Source organism: Chelmon rostratus, chromosome 19 (assembly GCF_017976325.1).
Source record: "Chelmon rostratus isolate fCheRos1 chromosome 19, fCheRos1.pri, whole genome shotgun sequence".
In the NCBI taxonomy this organism is placed as follows: domain Eukaryota; kingdom Metazoa; phylum Chordata; class Actinopteri; order Chaetodontiformes; family Chaetodontidae; genus Chelmon; species Chelmon rostratus.
Genome location: NC_055676.1, coordinates 18,486,804 through 18,504,653, shown reverse-complemented (window position 1 = coordinate 18,504,653; position 17,850 = coordinate 18,486,804). Strand labels below are relative to the sequence as shown.

Below are 17,850 nucleotides of genomic sequence, written 5' to 3'. Positions count from 1 at the left end.
GCTTGCCTCGGGATAATTGAATTATGTGTAATGGCGCCCCATTAAAAATAGATTCTGTGTTGCAGTTTCAAACAAAAGTAATCAATCAGTGAAGGTGATCAAACAAATTTTGACATAATCCGAGTCTCTGCTGACCCATACACCTGCTTTTATCAAGGTTGTTTGCACAGCCTTTTAATTCTTTTGATAGTGTACTAAATCAAGCCTCTCGGTGCTCATGGTTTCCCACACGAACACTTTTTGTGCTTTTTTTGAATGAGTGTAGCAACGATAAAACACTCCCACAGGGTCGACTAATTATTAGGGAGACTCGGGTTTGAGCCCCAAGACGAGCACCCATGTTGAAGTGTCCTCCTTGAGCAAGACACGCCACTGCTTCCAGGGCTGCTGTTGTGTAGCTGACCATCTGTGATCCGGAAGGGGACAAGTTCGAATTCTTGCTCAGTAACTCGTTTACTCCCACACGGATTTAAATCCTGTGTCTTGTTGTCTGTAGGCCGTGCGAGTGCGACGCCAGCGGGAGTGTGGACGACTGCTCTCCTCTGGATGGACGTTGTCACTGTAAGCCAAACGTGGAGGGACAGAGCTGTGACAGGTGTGTGCTATGAGGTTGTTGCTTACGCCCGTGCGCGCATGACCTCACGGTTACCGCGGCAACTGTCACAACAGAGCAGCTGAAGCGGTTCATCAGTTTATGTGCGCTATTTTGGATCATATCTTCATTTTAAGGACAAAACATTTGCATTATTACTCCTAGATGTACTTTGATTAATTTGTTTTAATGTGAAACATATATTTTGATGTGCATTACACCCAGCAGACGGCTCAGCATGTCTTAAACGTGCAGCAGAAGGCTAAAAAGAAGTCATTTTGACTACTTGGACAGTGAAATGACTCTTACAACATGTCAATAACCAAGTCTGCCCGTCTGTTTCTGTCTCTCTTCCTCCAGGGTACAGATCACACTGATAAACTTACTGTGACATTAGCAATACACACTGCCCCAGCTCCTGAACTATTGAATAAATCTGTGCTCCCAGTGTGTTGACTTTTTTTCTGATTCCACGGCTCGTTGAGCAGGCCCCCCTCCTGTGTAATGTGACTAGTGTAGTGGCTGATTTTTAGCTGTGTTGCTGTCCCACCCATATGCCCTCTAGTGACTGCAGGTCAGTGCTCAGGGTCCTTGCAGCTGAGCCTCATTTGGTCCCTTCTTTCTTAACATTGGTCTGCAGAGACCAGCACTCAGAGAACAACTTAAAGAGATCCGAGAGAATAACAGTACGGCAAGGCTGTGGTAAATAGCGGCAATGAGGCGTGTGTGCAGCATGTGCATATTAATAACTTTTTATGGATGAGGGTGTGTGTCTGTGTGTGTGTGTGTGTGTGTGCCTCCAGATGTAAGCCAGGTTCTTTCAACATACAACAAGAAAACCCCGCAGGCTGCCAGCCGTGTTTCTGCCATGGCCACTCGCTGGCCTGCTCCTCGTCCAATCACTATGCTGCTGTCAACATCACTTCTGACTTCATGGAAGGTATTGTCTCAGGCTCATCAGCCATTAATAAGGTTCCCATGTTACTATGGGATTGCTATTACCCAGCTAGAACTAACAAGACCCACAGTGCTTACTTTGTTCTCTGCATTTGCACCCTCTTCATTTTCCCTAACTATCATATTTTATGGTGCCATTATTTATTATTATTATTTGTTGCTGTGTGTTTTTCTGTTTATCAGCTTCACTGGATCCTTTTTTTGAATTATTTTTTTGAGGAGGACTCAAAAACCCATGCACATGTCATGAGGACTTAACATGTGGTCAGGGACGTGCAGCATAAGGAAATGAGCTGCAAACTCACAAAAAAAAAAAAAAACACAACAAAAAACAGGAATGCAATGCAAAAAATATTTCCTATAGAACTTGTGTATACTAAGTGTGTAGTGGACAGGCTGACATCGCCTGTTTCATGTAAAGCCGCAGCCAAAGAAAAAACCTTCAGTGACCTCTAGAATCAGTTTTTTCAATGCAACTTGCAGAGGTTTCTGAATTTTCTTGTGTTATGTCTCCTTGGTTGTGTTTCTTGTATTTGCTGCATGCTTTCTGTATTTGCATGTGTTTTCTCAAGTTGCAGAGTGTTGAGTTCTCAAGTTCACTATACATACATTTTCCTCTGTTGGTCACAGATAAAATAACACCAATAGGAAAATAATCTGAACACATCTCCTGTAAGAACTCAAACGTTAAATTCTTTGTGAACACCAGTATTGGTATGACTGCCTGTGATGCACAGGCGACTAGCTATGATTCATCCTTTGGCTTCGTTTACCTCCAGATCACGATGGCTGGTCGGGACAGTTCTTTGGAGGGCAGGAGTATCCCCTGCTGTGGAAGGAAGGTGAAGTCTACCTGCTGCCTCTGACCGAGGAAGACATCGGCTTCTATAAAGCTCCTGGTGAGTCAGAACACAAAATAATAGAAATTTGAGCTCATCCATGAGGAAAGACCTCAGGTTGTGTCAGAATGGGTGGGTTAAAACCCCCAGTAAGCTATTTAATATTGTTGACAGTTATGTTATTAGATAATAAATCCTCCAGTTGTTGCTCTTCTAACAAATATGCAAATTATATTAGCGCTTGTGGAGTATCTGTAATAGCCATAGCTTGTTCCTGTTGTTCTTTAGTGAGATTAATCAGGGTCTTTGGCAGCGGGTCATACGGCAGTTATTCTGACACCATTTCCTCCAATCCGCTATCAGAGCCATTAGAAGATAAGGGAATAAGCTGGCCCAGCTACAGGACTTAGGGCCCATTTCTATCAGCCGCCCCAGCAGGAAAGGCCTGATGGAATTGGATGTCTTGGCCATGCTGGAGAAGCAACAAAGTGAAAATTGGCTTGGTTTCTTCTTGTCTCCACTAAGTCGGTTCCAGCCATCAACTCGCAGCCCCTCCAGCCACCGTGCAGTCCGCAGCCAGAAGCGAAACAGGAGCAATCCCATTAACTCCGCATCCTGGAGGTTTAATGCCCAATACGCGCAATCGCAGGCAACAACTCCATTTGGATGCGTCTTATTTTAGAAAGATGAAATGCTTACAGCGGGATGCGACCGAGCCTGGTGGTCAGGCATAATTTGTAGAATGTCATTATGAATGCGTTAATAAGTCATGGATGTGCAAATTTTACTGCTTTGTGTGTCTGTGTACACATGACATGTGCATGGGTCCATAATGAATGCTTGCACGCTTTTCCATATAACATTCGTGTAATTATAAATGTATACAGTCAAAAGTGGGTTTTTTTTTAAAGTTGCTTTCTTCTTCACACGTTCTGTAGTAACGTCTCTGTAGACCACAACATGCAGATTAGTGGCCCAACTGGCCGAGAGCAGCTTTGTGGCAGCCTGCTTATCAACTTCGCGCAGTGCTTGTTTATGTTGTTCCTCCACATAATAAATGCACAAATCTATTGCCTTGACATCCCTATTAATGATCTCATTTTCTCTCGCCTTTTTTCCTAGTGGTGCATGCGTACAGTTACTTTAAAGATTAGACCAGAGTGGCAGCGGCTTTGGAAGCAGCTCTGGAATTCTCTCTCACCGACACTGTCTCTGCTCTTTTTACTTTTAATTTGTATTTGTGCTGAAATCCCTCCACTGTGTTCTTCGCCAAAGTAAGAGATCATTCTGAGTGACAACCACACATCGAACATCATACAAAATGCATTTTCTGTGATCCCCATGAATGTATTTATCACCGTAGTTTGTCTTGGACTTTAGCTGTCACATGAGGGGCAGGATTCAATCACTGGCTCTTTTTTTATTATTGAATTAGCGGAGAGAGAGCCCTGTTTGGGATCTGCGTAGCTCATCCAGCTCCAGAAATATCAGCCGATGCTACAGAGGGCAAAACATCACAAATATCCTCTTAATGATGCCTGACAGGGAGTTGTTGGGCCAGACAGGGAGCGTTCGAGATAACGTGGAGGAAAAAGAGAGGGATGAAGAATTTCAGAAGTTTCCTGAATTCCCAGTGACAATCAGGCCAACATGGCACTCACTCTTTTCACCTCTTCATCCTTTCACCCAGATTGTCAAATGACCACCCAATCAGGACATCTGAATTGCTCTGTTTTTTTCGCTGCATGAAAACATCTCACTCCTGTAAGCACTTTGATTTGTCCTCTTCCCAGTGTTCCTTTCCTACTTGTGCGTCAATTACCCAAGACATACACGTATGTAGGTGCACGTGTGAATGTGTGAGTGCACTTGGGTACGCAGTCTTCATCTGAAGCATGTGCACTGCCACTTGTCCTCCCCCTGATCTTGGACATCTGCTTGACGGTTGACACAGGCGGAGTTCAAATCCCTGTGGTGACTCAACAGACTGAACACTTGAGCGCAGCTGCCAGGAACCATCATAGACAAACATGAAGTACCTCCCTAAACAGTTGCTTTGACCTGCCTCCAACAACTGTGGTCACCACTTGAATCTGCTGGACAGTAACTGTGGCTCTCTTGGCTGAGCAGCTTTCATGCTGAAGGGGACATCATCTAGCATAAGTCCTTACAGCCATCTGTTGAGAAGCTTGCAATGTTGATCCTTTTCATATCTGCAGTGCAGGCCAACCTGCTAAGCCTAAAGCAGCCGGGAGACTGAAAGGAATGGGGAAAGACAGAAAGGAAAAAAAAATGGCTGAATTTTAATGAAACAACCCAGTGGTAGAAGGCAAGAAAGCAGCATATGGCTGCTCTTGTGTTCAGGTGAGGAGTGGCAGAGAGGGCTAGAAGAGCAAAGATCCATGAGAGCAGCTCCAGGCTACCTGTCACTCCGATTCAAGCTGCAAAATTGCAGGTAAGAGCCTCACGCAACCTGAGTGCTACCTGCACCCAGGCCTGCATGTAATCCAGTCTGGTGGCCTTGTCATCTGGAAAACGTAAGCGAAACAGAAAGGAGACGTGGCAAAGGGAAATGAGAGACCTGAGTGGAGAGAAAGAAAGGGGAAGGGGCGAGAAACAAAAACAGGGAGTAAAGTAAAGAGCGTGGAGAAAAAGAAGCAGAGGGTAAGTCAACTAACTTAGAAGGTGAAGGAGAGCTCGAGTGAGGCTCGAGGGGGAGTTAAGATTTCAGTATGCTTGAAACAAACTCAGTTGTAGGACGCTTTGTCTGACCACATTTAAAGGTGAAAGTGTTGATACCCATTCCAAACGGCCACACTCACAGGCCTGGTGAAAAGCCTGTCATCAAAGCCTCCTCGTGGCTGCCTCCCCCTGCCCCCCACAGCCCTCTCCAGGAGCTGCTTGTCTTCAGCGTGTTCTGTTTGTCTTGACGCGGTGAATCTTTCGGGCAGTCTCTTCATTCTCATTCATGATGTTGCAGTTGGTTGCACACTCAAAAAGTGACAGATGTAGTTGTGTGAAGAATGAAACGAGAGAGTTTCAGAGAGAGATTCAGACCCTGCCTCCACACACCTGATCAATCGCTGTGTGGATGTGATCGTTAGATTGTTTCAAAAAATTGCTCACGCGCAGTCCCACCAATTCCTATGCAGAGAAGCTGTGTGATGAGGGGATTTCAGACACTGTCAGACTTGCTTTGTTTGAAGCATAGTGAGGCCTTAAGGCTGTTCAGACTGATGGCACTTTGTCAAAGCCGTACACTATTGTCATTAATTTCAGAACACAGCACTGAAACAGCAGTGCAAACGCTGAAGGCTCAGGAAAGCCGATGCAGTATCAGCCCACAACAAACCACTTATCAAATACGAGCGCACATTCCCCGTAAATAACTTTGTAACATGAACAGTATGTTTCTGCTTGCTAGAATAATTTCTGTCGTATAAAAAAACATAAATAAAACAGAATGTGGTTGCTTTCTGACATCAATTGCATTGTTATACCTCAACTTCACTGATTTTTGTAAATATATGCTGATTCTGAATTTGATGCCAGCAACATGTTTCAACAACACATTCTCACTCATGACTCAGGACCCCTTGGCTTCAGTTTTGAAGGCAAGTTTGCAATAATAGGTATATGCAACACCTGGTTAGACTCTCATAATAAAGCGTACAATAATAAATAAATAAGTCGTGAAATGGTCACGCTTTGTTTAGGTTTCGGAAAATATCATGGTTTGGCTTAAAATAAGTACGGAAATTAAATATATTACATGTTACTGAGTTACGTATGTTATATTACGGCAACTTTCCAATGTGATGCAGAACAGTATGACTCGTTCATTGACATTTGTGCCAAATCTCTGCGACTAACTTTTGTGTGGGTTGAACAAGAACCCTCAGAGCTGACACCAGTTCTCTGAGTCCACACTCGACTATGTCCCCTGTTCACTTCCCAGCAGGATAGATAGACTTGTTTCTCAAAATAGTGCTCTTTATTTCAATTATATTAGATTTTTGTCCAAGATATGTCATTGCTATCTGCTGAACACGTGTATTCAGTGTATGTGTGTGCCAGTCTGTACATGCATATGTTTTGTATACTGCTGCAAGAGTCCCCTTGAATATGAACAAAACTCTCCTTTCATGTAGTTAGGTTTCAGGTCACGTACATAGTGCCTGCAGGCAGTGCAGTTTAGTGTTAGACTGTGTGTCCTGACAGTATTGGACCTGTTTAAAAGTTTAAAGTTTGTCCATCCAGCCTTTGCCCTCAGACCGTCTGCATGGTGGTCGATGTTAAAGCCTCATTGGGACCGGTGTTTGTGCAAGGCGGCTGCGGTTTAATTGAAATTGAGTTGATTTAATTTGGTTGGAGCAAAGTCTAAACCCCCTGATTGATTGTTAGCTCCTCCGCCGTTCCCCAAAAGTTATATGGACATCTATCACTTGTTGTGATGGCGGCTTTATGTGTTCCTGGCAGAGCGTCAATGGCAGCACAGTCAGTGGACCCCAGATCATTCTGACAGACTCATAGAAACAAAATGGCAATAGAGTGGCACAGGTTAAAGCTTTGCTTTTTTCGTTCCATTCTACTTTTTTAAGCTTAGCATTCATATACATGCATCCTTCATTTGAAGTGATCACTGTTTGAACTGCAACTATTATTTATGTTAGCAGTTTAACTGTTGATATGTTGTGTAAATTTCCAGAGCCCAAACTGTCATTTTATAAAGCTGATTTTGTCTGGCAAAGGTCCAGAACCCCAAAATATTCCATTTGCAATGATACACAGATAAAAATAAAATGATCTTCATATTGCAGAAGCTCAAACCAGACAATGTTTGGTATTTTCGCTTCAAGAAATTTTGACATTTTGGGAAATACGCTTATTTACTTTCTTGTACAGAATTGGATGATTAGATTGAAAGGCTACTAAACTTTCCTGGGCTGGAGCAGAGATTGTTGACGTCTCCTTTGTTGCCTGGCAAAACCCCATAAAACCACAACTTATTTTTACACTTTGTTTTCAATGCTTTAAACAAACAAGACATAACGTGTTTATAAGGTTTAGACATACTGGTAAGCAGAGTTTTCCTTTTTCTTTTTTACTGTCAATTTATCGCAGTCAATTTATTGCATCTAATGTTTTAAGTAGGCTCATTTGTTGTTAGAAGAGAAACATTCTCACGTACGTGCAGGCGGCAGGCTGTGGTATTTAAAGATTGCTAAACTTTTTAATTCCCTCCAATTTGTCATGTGAGATAAAATAATGAATATAAATCCATGGCCATGCACAGACAGAAGATCACACTTACACATGAATAATCCTTTCATTGTTTTTTTATAGTGATTCATTACTTAGGAGAAGGGCTGCCAGTGGGGCCAGTCCTAGATGGTCTATTAGGGTTGTGAGTAATTATGCTTTGGTACCCCTGTCCTCACAGACAGAGAACGAACACAGAGGAACCACACTGTCACAGATCAGACGCCAGGAGAATAATGGCCAGCAAGCTACATCTGAAACATAAGCACTTACAACCATAAGGGAGCACTTTAGGAGAGAATATTAGCATGATCAAACAACAGTATTACTGGGCTCATTACCCACCGTTGTGCAAGGAATGTGCAGTATATATTTCTTATTAATCATTTCAGAAGTAATATCTGTTGACTTTTATTTTCTCTGAACATGAGTTTCTTGCATTACTCATTATTACAGTGCACCCCTTCCAAATATGGGTAATTGCCTCTTCTCCGTTCCCCCAAAATAGTGACTCCGCTGAGACTGATCTCATTTTTAAACTTAATGCAACAATGAGCATCTGCTGGCGGATGCTGCTCTGTTGAGTGCAGCTTGAATGTGATGTGTCTGAATGACTTACTGGAGAGGCCAAATTTTATTATGGCAAATATGCAGCACCTCGTAGAGGAAGGGGCAGAGACTATGCTTGATGAAAATGTCCATAGGTATTTTGCGGGCTCTGTGTTCAGAAACTGACAAAAGGCAATTAGATTTTTACAGACAAGCAGAAACACAGCTGAATATATCAATAAATAATTCAGATTCAGTAACAGTAACAATAAAATGGAAAAAGAAATGCATTCCCTGTTATCCTGAAGCAACATTTGACAAACTCCACGCCACATTTCTTGAGCGGGAGTATTTTTTGCTAGCTACCTAGCTGCAGCGACATTCTTTAAACAACTACCCCAGCCAGTTCAGTCAATGTTAATCATCCTCCTTAATCACTAGCCGGGTTTCTATCAAGGTGTTTTTATGCACATTTTGAAATATTGCATTCGAAAAAGCTTGATTTTTGTCTGTCTCTCTGATGAAGCTATGCTTTGTGTAGCCTGCTTCATTCACTCTGAACCAGTTTATGGACACGCACTGAATTCACATTTTCTTTGTTTTTTTCGTTGTTGCAACATCTCAAAATTTCACTTAAAATTCGCTTCACAGTCGATGGAAACATGGCTGTTGTCTGCCAAATGAATGGAAGTCACTGGAATCCATTATGCTGTGCATTGCTGAGGGGACTCTGTTTAAACTCTTGTAACACTAAGGTTAACTTAAGTGTTTAAGCAGGCAAGTGAACGCTGACAGATTAGCAGGCTGTTGCGCTGCATAATCCACAAATCTACATGTCAGCAGTTTTAACTGGAACAACTTTGACAGAATGTCTATGGAAACTGCAGACAGCAAGTTACAGGAGAGAAAAAATATATGTTTTTGGGCATTTGAGCAAACAGATCAACTAGCCTATGCTATCGGCTACTTGAGTTGTGCATGTGTTTGGGTCTAAATGTGTTCTGGTATGAGTGGTGGCTTGTCTGGCTCAGGAGTGAGTATTGATTGGTTATTTCATTTAGACCTCTCACTCATATCGGATGTTTTTTCCACTGGTTAAGATGTTCAGATGTGAGAGGGCTCATTCCTGTCTAATTGGTGATGGATTCAATCTAAGCCTGTTTTCTTTCCGGACTGACTGATTTTTTTTTTCTTTTAGTCCCTGTCATCAATATGTATTGATTCTGAAACTACACTGAGATGTGTGGCACCTCATCTCACTTGAGAAGTCGTTTGTCTTCACTATTGATGATTGGTGGGTGTTAAGCCGCTCCCCCTGCTTCTGATTGGCTGTAATTATCTATTTCTATCGATTCTGAAGTCACATTGACGTGAATGATGCCTTATTGGAGAGAGAACAGAAAGTGCTATTGATTACTCATGTAATTGAAGGCTTCCCCCTTTCATCACTGTCTGTTTTTTATTTCCGACAAAAATGCTTCCACAGCTGACTGATAAATAACATAGTGAGTTGCGCTTCATTCACTCATGTACCCTCTTGCTAAAACTGAACTGTTTAAAAGCTAGCATGTGCAGTATGATGATCGAAGGATGTGTGGTTGAATTAAAAAAAAAAAAAAACTTTGTTTTTTATATATATATTTAACTCCTTTAAATTGGAGCTGAGCAATAAAGTAAGCAAGTACCACTGCAGCTGTGGTAGTAGCTGAAGAGATACAGCAAAAATACTAATATAATAATATAATTTGAAATAAACTAAATTAGGTGATTGTTAAGCAAATAGCATTATTTATTGGACCACGAAATGCACTAAATAATGAAAGCAGAAAAAACAGTTTAGACTTAATTGGAATAATAATTACATTGCTTTTTACGTGAAAAAGCAATAAGTTAAACTAATTACTTTAACACATCACTGAGTAATACATCAAGAAAAAGCTGCCAAGGTGTCAAAAAGTGGGGCCTTATGAACGTGTTGCGGGTCAAATAAAAACACTGATTAATCTGGCCAGAGATGTCACAGCCAGAGTGGGCTGCAGATGTACAGAAGGGCCCGGCAGAGATGATAAAAGGGGGCTGTTGGTTGAGCAGATATTAAGCGATCAGACAGCTGAATTGCTCCGAATGACGCCAGAGGCCCCTCGCAAGCGAAATCACCCACTCAAGTCCTTAGCCCTCCCAACCCCCAGAGGAGCTCAGGATGTACTTCACACACGATTACACTCAAAAACAAGGTGGCAACCAAGCGTGCAACCTGTCAGTTTTGTCCATTTGCTCACCCAGAGCTGGCAGAGAATGGCAGCACAGTTGTTGTTGTTTTTTTCTAAAAATTATGATTCTTTCATTTTTAGAGCATAACTGGTGCAAGACTCTCCACAATAGCACGTGTTGTTTATTTCCCTATTGATTGAGGGCAATTTTTGCCTATTTTTATTAAAAGTACAACTTGTGCATGTTTTGGGGGTTGGTATCAGAGTGGAGGGGGGGTGGGGGGAGTCTAGTGGTGGCTAAGATCTTTGAAGTCCTGTTAATGTGCTGTAATGAGCCAGAGATGAGAGGGTGGGTAATTACAGACTCCTGCAGGGCTTCATGTGGGCTCAAAAAGCCTGCACCCCTCTGGCCCCCCGTATGCACTCACACAGACTGAAAGGGAATCGAACAGGCAGGATATTTTTGAATGTACACAAAATAAATACTAATCCAGCTTCCACCACAACATGCTTGCATGCACGCAGCTCCCTCTCTGTGTTTTACCACATTGATGGCAGAGAGTTGGCTAAGACTCCAATAATAAAGCTGACTCCACTCACCTCTCTATCATCTAACCTCTACCTCCCACTAGAGAAATTCCTGGGTCACCAAGTCTACAGCTACAGCCAGCTCCTCTCCATCACCTTCACCTCTGAGACCGCCGAGCTGCTCCCCGACCACGTCGCCCTGCTCCTCGAAGGCTCTGGAATCACCCTGTCTGCTGACCTTTCACCCCAACCAGTGCTTGACCACGACCCCGGCCTCACACCGCGGCACTCCTTCGTTGTCAGGTACAAGGATTCAGGCATGCTGCTGTCAGTTTGTGAGTCTGTGCACAGGCTTTTTTTTTCTATTGTTGAACTTGAGTCTCTGGAAAATACCAAAGTGTTTGCTTGGATGTGTGCATAAGAATGGATGTCAGCATGTTTGTTTTTCTCTGCATCTATGCGTCTCCCTGTTGTCTGATTTGTTCCTTGTTAAAATATATATAGCATGCAGACTATTCAGGACACCCATGTGTTGATTGCATCTCACCCACATCGTCTGTGCTGTCATGGTCCCAGCTGAATGTTGGGATGTGCATGTAGCGATGAGCCAGCTCCCCCCTGTGCCTGGCTGTCACGTAGATCTGGCAGGTGCAGAGCAGCAGCATTACATTGCCATTTCTACATTTTATACATACATTTAGCAAATGGTCTCACCCGTAGTGAGTTGAAACGTGGGCAGCAGTGGAATGACACAAAAGTCACCAAAACTGCAAAACAAAAAGGAAAATAAGCATGAACAGCAGTCAAAGTTTAATGTAGCTGACAAAAATTTCATGATCATAGAAAATAGTGCCAGATGTGCTGTAGCTAAATGCTAAAGGGAGGAGGCTTTATGTTAAGCAGGTATAACTTTAAACATTTTAGTTTAGCATGCTAACACATGCTAATTAGCAATAAACACAGATTATAGCTGAGACTGATGGGAATGTCACCAGTTCAACAAAAATATTGAACAAATTTAAATTTTGACCTGATATAATAAATGTAAAGGAAAATTAATGGATCACCAAAAAATAGCCATCTTTTGGTTTCCTCCTCTGGGGACCATGAATGTCTCGACCGGACACTGTGTTTCACTGGATAAGTGGAAAATTCGACCTTGTGGTGGCGGAAAAGGTCAGCTTGCTTTTGCTAGATATAAAATCAAGGGATCGCCAAAGCCTCTAGGACTCATCCTCTGAATGCCAGCACCTAATTTCATGGTAAACCATCAGATGGTTTTTCGTATATTTCTGTCTGGACTGATTAATACTATCATCCCCAGAGCCATGGTGCTAGTGTAGCAGAAAACAGGTAAATATAAGATAATGACGATTCTTGTTTGACAGATCACCTCAGGCCACAAATATATGAAAGCTTCTGCAATATAACACGCGGAGAGAGGGGGATATGTGGTAGTTCTTCAACAGCTGAAGTGTGTAGGAGTCTGATGTTCGCTGTAGTGGGGGTGGTCACGCCACTCCAGGAGGCAGTGGAAGTGGGGTCCGGATGGAAGGATGACCAGGTCGTACGAGGGGAAAAAAGAGCTAAGTGGAATATAGCAGCAGCATTTAGGGCAGTTGGTGGGGTGTAGAGTGGGCCCATGGTCTGGAGAGCCTGATATGCCAACACCAGAGCTTCAGTTTTGATCGAAGCAGCCACAGCCAGCCAGTGGATGAAATGAAACATCATTATTATTGCTCTCTCAATGAGGAAAACTGGGGCATTGAAAGAGCAAAGAATATGAAGAAATATGAAAACACTATTCAGATAAAAAAAATAATAATCTGGTCATAATATGATTATTATAACAGCTGCTGGGTAGTGCAGGATAAAGCTTAACTGATGTTTCATAGGTGTGATTTTTACTTTATGACCTGATATTGAAACCTGTTACCTTGGTGACTTGACAGTAGATGGGAAACTTTTTAAAAAATATATTTTTAAGGTGGTTCATGGTTAAAATATTGTGTATTTTTCTATACTTTATTGGCAGCTTACCTATACATATATGTATGAGGAGAATAAAACACTATTTAGCACAGAAAATAAAGCAATACATCATTTCTGCATAGGGCCAAAAATGTCAGAAATGTTGGAGAGCAATGCATGAGTGAAACTAATGAAATATCAGTGCAGTATATGTATAAAAATCCAGGTATTATCTTGGTATATATGCAGGATATGTCTTAATATGATATTGCACTTCATATTAAAATATGTTCCCCTTATGAAATCCAACAGTGCAGGTTTGAGTGTGCACATTGCCTCAGAAAAAGTCACAGTTCTATTCTCGTCATTAGAAACTGTAGGGTTTGTCATGGGATGATTTTGGGGAATTACAGTGTGTGTGCGTGTGTCTGCAGAAACATACACTGCATGTGTATGGCACGGGTACTTGCGGCCGACATGCCTCAGGGATTTTCGACTTTAATTTAAAAGTTTGAATTAAATATTTTTGTCCATATTTTTTTTATCCACGTGCCTTTGAGTAAAAACATCGACCCACCACAGCTCGTTGCAGAGTTGTTTCACTCACTCGGGTATAGTGCACACTGTAGCCGCCCACACCTACATGTTGAAGAGCATTTGTCCTCTAATCAGACCACATTTATACACCTCCAGTCACAAACATATAGAAAAATATACAGATGACTATAAACTCAGAGCAATTTCATATGAATGTGCGTTGTTGATTTTTCACCAGCACCTTGTGGCTTAATATTATTCGACGATGCACGTGGGTGTAGATTTTATTATAATTTGAGGGCAACAGCACCTCTTTGAATCCTGCAGCAATCAGAGGTTGAATACTGCGATAAAGATAGCAGCAATCAAAATCAAGCTGCGACACAGTTCCTGTCACACAGAGCTGATGGTGTTTACATTACCCGTGGCTGGCAGTCTGCTGTTTTTGTTTTCTCTGTGATTACATTAAGTTGTGTGTCAGTTGTAATAGTTTGTGTTGTAGACAGCTGATTAGCATCTCTATTTGGAGACTGAGACTAAAGCGCTGATTGAGTCGTCTTTTGCCATCCTGCATTTTGTTTTGATTGCATCATGACCCTGAGTTTATTCGTCTAAACAAGCCCGTGTTGAGACATTTCCTTATTTTTTTTCGTTTGTTTCGTTTATTTGCTAACCTAAGATGCAGTTAGGCTAAACGATTTGCATTTCGCATTTGCCTAAAAGTAATACTCACATCCCTTTATATAGTGAAGGTGGTAATTATGTCCTCTTTCTGTACTGGCCATGAAGGGATCCATTCAATGTATGTTGTGAGGCAAAAATGTACAGTCCACATTCTGTATCCTAGAAGTTAAGCTAAAGCTAATGTGAAACTTCAGCTGTGATACACTGTTATAGTCTATTAAGTGTGAAATGTCTTCTTTTTGCTTCCACAGAAAAATATTCTCCTTTTGAGCAACAGTGGAGGGATAGTAGCAGGACGAGGGAATAGCTGTCCATTACTTAAATTGGATTCATGTTACAGTATGATGCAATCTCCCCACCACCAGTAGGGACGGGAGGAGCAACTGGCATCCGCCAGTAACTCTATCAGTATACATGTGGGCATGTGACTCAAAAACATGTGAACCTATCCTGAGCTATTGTCTCCAGCCCAGTGGCAAAATCAGCCTTTTCCTTGGAGATGTTCAGTCTGCCTCACCAGCATACCAAAGAGGCAGACTGTGCTAGAACATCCTACTCTCATCTCTCATGATCCTCTGTGTTCTGAGACTGGTCCAATTTCTTGCTGATATTAACCCTCAACTATTTGTAGGACTGTGCCACAAACAGCGTCTCTGCTGGAAATCCTCTAGCGGAGTTTTCATCTCAAATTAGACTTCCGCTTGGTTCTACTTGCCCCAATTTGCTCTGTACCAAGACTCCTGCTGGGCTCCTTCCTTCTTGCCCTTCACGGTGAAGTGGTCAATCCAGAGTGAGGAGGAGGAGGAAGGGGGTGAAGACGTGAACCCTGATGTGACGGCCTGTGGAGTCGCGGCAGTGTAATCAGTCACATTGTGGTGAGATCTCATCAGGTCCGTCAACCTGGCGGAGCGGGTGCAGCTGGCCTCGTCTCCATGTTGAACCTGTTAAAAAACAGGCTTCAGACAGTCACTCTATTTTTGTCCTCTTCCCCCACTTGGCCTGGCGTCTTGTAGCCAGTAATCCTTCTCATCCCACTCAGCACCTCCTTCACACTGGTTTGTTGCAATTTGTCTTCAATTCTGCCCCTGTGTTTCTATCTTTAATTCTCCTCCTCAGCAGCCGCAGAACAACTTAACTTCCTCCCTGTAGCCAGCCCTGGAAGCCCTCTTCTTCCCTAAGAAGGGATTTAATTTTCTTTGTTTTCCAGGGTTTGTTTAAATTGAACCGCAGAAAAACAGCAGACTGTTTAATGGAATTGAAGGGTCCACGTGGAAAATGACATGCTGCGCAGCCGGGGAGCCCTGCATTCTCTCAGTGTGTGCTCCACAGGGCATGTTCCAGTCCATTAGCTCAAAACAGTCCTGTCGAGCCTGCACATACTTCTGGGATCACACTCTTACGGTCTTGATAACAATGGACAGCTGGCTGTTGGCTGCTGCTGAAAGCAATACATTTTTTTTTTAAAAAGCCATACGTTAAATTTTGAAGAAGCTGAAGGAAAGGTACAGTAGGTTACAGCATTCTGAGTGAGTTGTACTTTGCTCGGAGTTGAGCTGCACCAGTTCAGATGGGAAATGATTAAAGCATGAGCACAGAGCTGGCCAGAATCCTCAGCGAGGGAAGGTCTGATTTGATGGATGTTGTGAAGTGTACACCTGCAGGTTTGGGTAGTGGTCGCAACGAGGGGCTCGCACAGCAGTCGGTTGTCTAGAATCGCACTACAATTGTTGGCAGTTTGGGCAGGAGTCAATACACTTGTACTGTTATTTGTGGTTGTGGAAAACTGAATTTGACAAACGACAGGTCAGTCTTGTTGAAATTGTTTTTAGTGAAGAGGGTAAAAGAAGAGCTGGTCACTTCAACTGGAGCATCAGGTGATGAGAATGATAGTGAGAGGCAGAATCTGTCACAAGCAATATGATGATATGGTGGAATAAACCTGCCTCTGTATCAGTGTGCAAAGTACCACTTGGACGTTGTACTCTGCTATATTAGATATTTATGTAGATGTTTGCTGTGTGTAATCTGGCTCTGGAAATCTCGGTCTGACCCTCAGTCTGTCGGCCTGCAACTATTTAGTCAAGATGATGTATTGGTATGAATTGTTGTAGAGACATTCATGGTCCCCAGAAGATGACTCCTAATAACTTTGGTAATCCCTTGCCATTTCCTCTAGCACCCCCATGAGGTTCCCTCTTGTGGATTTGAGTGAAATGTCTCAACAACTATTTGCTGTATTGACATTCATGTTCCCCACATGTTTAATTGTAAAAAATCTGGTGATCCTCGCACTTTAGAGCTAGCGCCATCTGAATTTGTGGACCTGCACAGTACAAACGACTGAGTGAACATTTTAACAGCAGCTTTCGGTGGCAGCTCTAAGGGGGGGTCTCTTCGACAACATCAAATTGGTTAATTTACTGTATTTCATGTCAAAAGTGTTTAAAGAAATAGGAAAAAAGACAATGAAGAAAAACGTCCGCACAGATTTTAATGTAGCTTCTGTGTGGAGCTTCTGGTAATATGTGTCAGACTGTGGAGTGCATTAAAATTATAATTTCACTGTCGACTGTTAAACTGTCAGCAGCCTTTGTAAAGCTGGATCTTTTAATATGAGCTTCATTATAAGTACAGAGGTGGTTTTCCTTTGTGCACTTTATGACCGAATATTTGCTAAACTAATGACCATTCCATTAGCCTCAGCTGTTGCGTTGTGGTTACAGCTAATTAGTGTGCTAACATGTTAAACTGACTTAAACCTGTGACCTGATTAACATCTAAATGTTAGCATTGCCACTGTGGACAAGTTAGCCTGCTGATAGCATTCATCTCAAAGCACTGCTTTACCTGAACGCAGCCTCGTAGCTCCAGATTCCTGTTAATTGATATCTTTACAATAACATTCACTCAAACGTGAAAACAATGTGACACGGGTGCTCCCTCGTAGTGATGAACTCACAGAGAATTGTCACCCGAGAAGTCAGTTTCAGCTCATTGATTAGCTGTCCAGCCGTAAATTTACTGGCTTGGTTCTTTCTCGCCGTAGCTTCACCGACGGCCACAGCAGGCAGCCTTTTCCTGCAAGACATGCTGTAAAACCTCACTGTTCACTATCTACTCAGCACGTAGCTGCTAAATGCTCCACTATCTTCATCAGCTATTTTCCTCCTTTTCCTCCTTATTTTCCTATTTTTCTCTTGGCCTGACAGTCCTCAGGTGATCAGACACACAACTCCAAATGAATTACAATGTTGCTCCATGACTGCTTGATGTGTAAGTAATCAACTGTTGGTTAACAACCACGCCACAATAACTTAAGAGGTGATGAGTGTTACATTTACAAGTAGCCAAAAAAAATCTGTTAATTTGGCCAGAATTCCCCCAAAATGAAAAATATCAACACCGACAGAAGTATTCTAATGCAACACGGCTCTTATTCATACAATTTCTGGTTTTAGGGGAGGTTTGGTGCAACGTATTGGCTTCAGTTAGTGTTTGCAGCATTCTACAGTCTTTTTGTCGCAGTTGCTGGTAGCACAAAGGTCAAAATCAAAACCTGTGCTCATCGATGTATCTGGCAACCCGTGCTGCACAGAAGTACAGGCCAGATGGATAAACAAATTGTTGTTCGTGAAGTATATCTCTAACAAGTAAATCCTCCTAAAATCACGAATGATAACTATCTGTCAGGTTTTATCTTTAATGGTGATGGCCCGTTTGT

General features: G+C 42.4%; 1 protein-coding gene across 2 annotated transcripts in view; it reads left to right on the top strand.

The window, feature by feature from the left end:
* lamc3 (laminin, gamma 3) overlaps window positions 1–17,850 on the top strand; it is a 100,432-nt gene that overhangs the window by 46,401 nt on the left and 36,181 nt on the right. For both annotated transcript variants that reach the window (XM_041960364.1, XM_041960363.1), the window contains exons 7-10: window positions 497–595; window positions 1,396–1,532; window positions 2,329–2,448; window positions 11,042–11,240. In XM_041960364.1, the coding sequence (XP_041816298.1) occupies window positions 497–595; window positions 1,396–1,532; window positions 2,329–2,448; window positions 11,042–11,240 (555 nt within the window). The remainder of the gene's footprint in view (window positions 1–496; window positions 596–1,395; window positions 1,533–2,328; window positions 2,449–11,041; window positions 11,241–17,850) is intronic.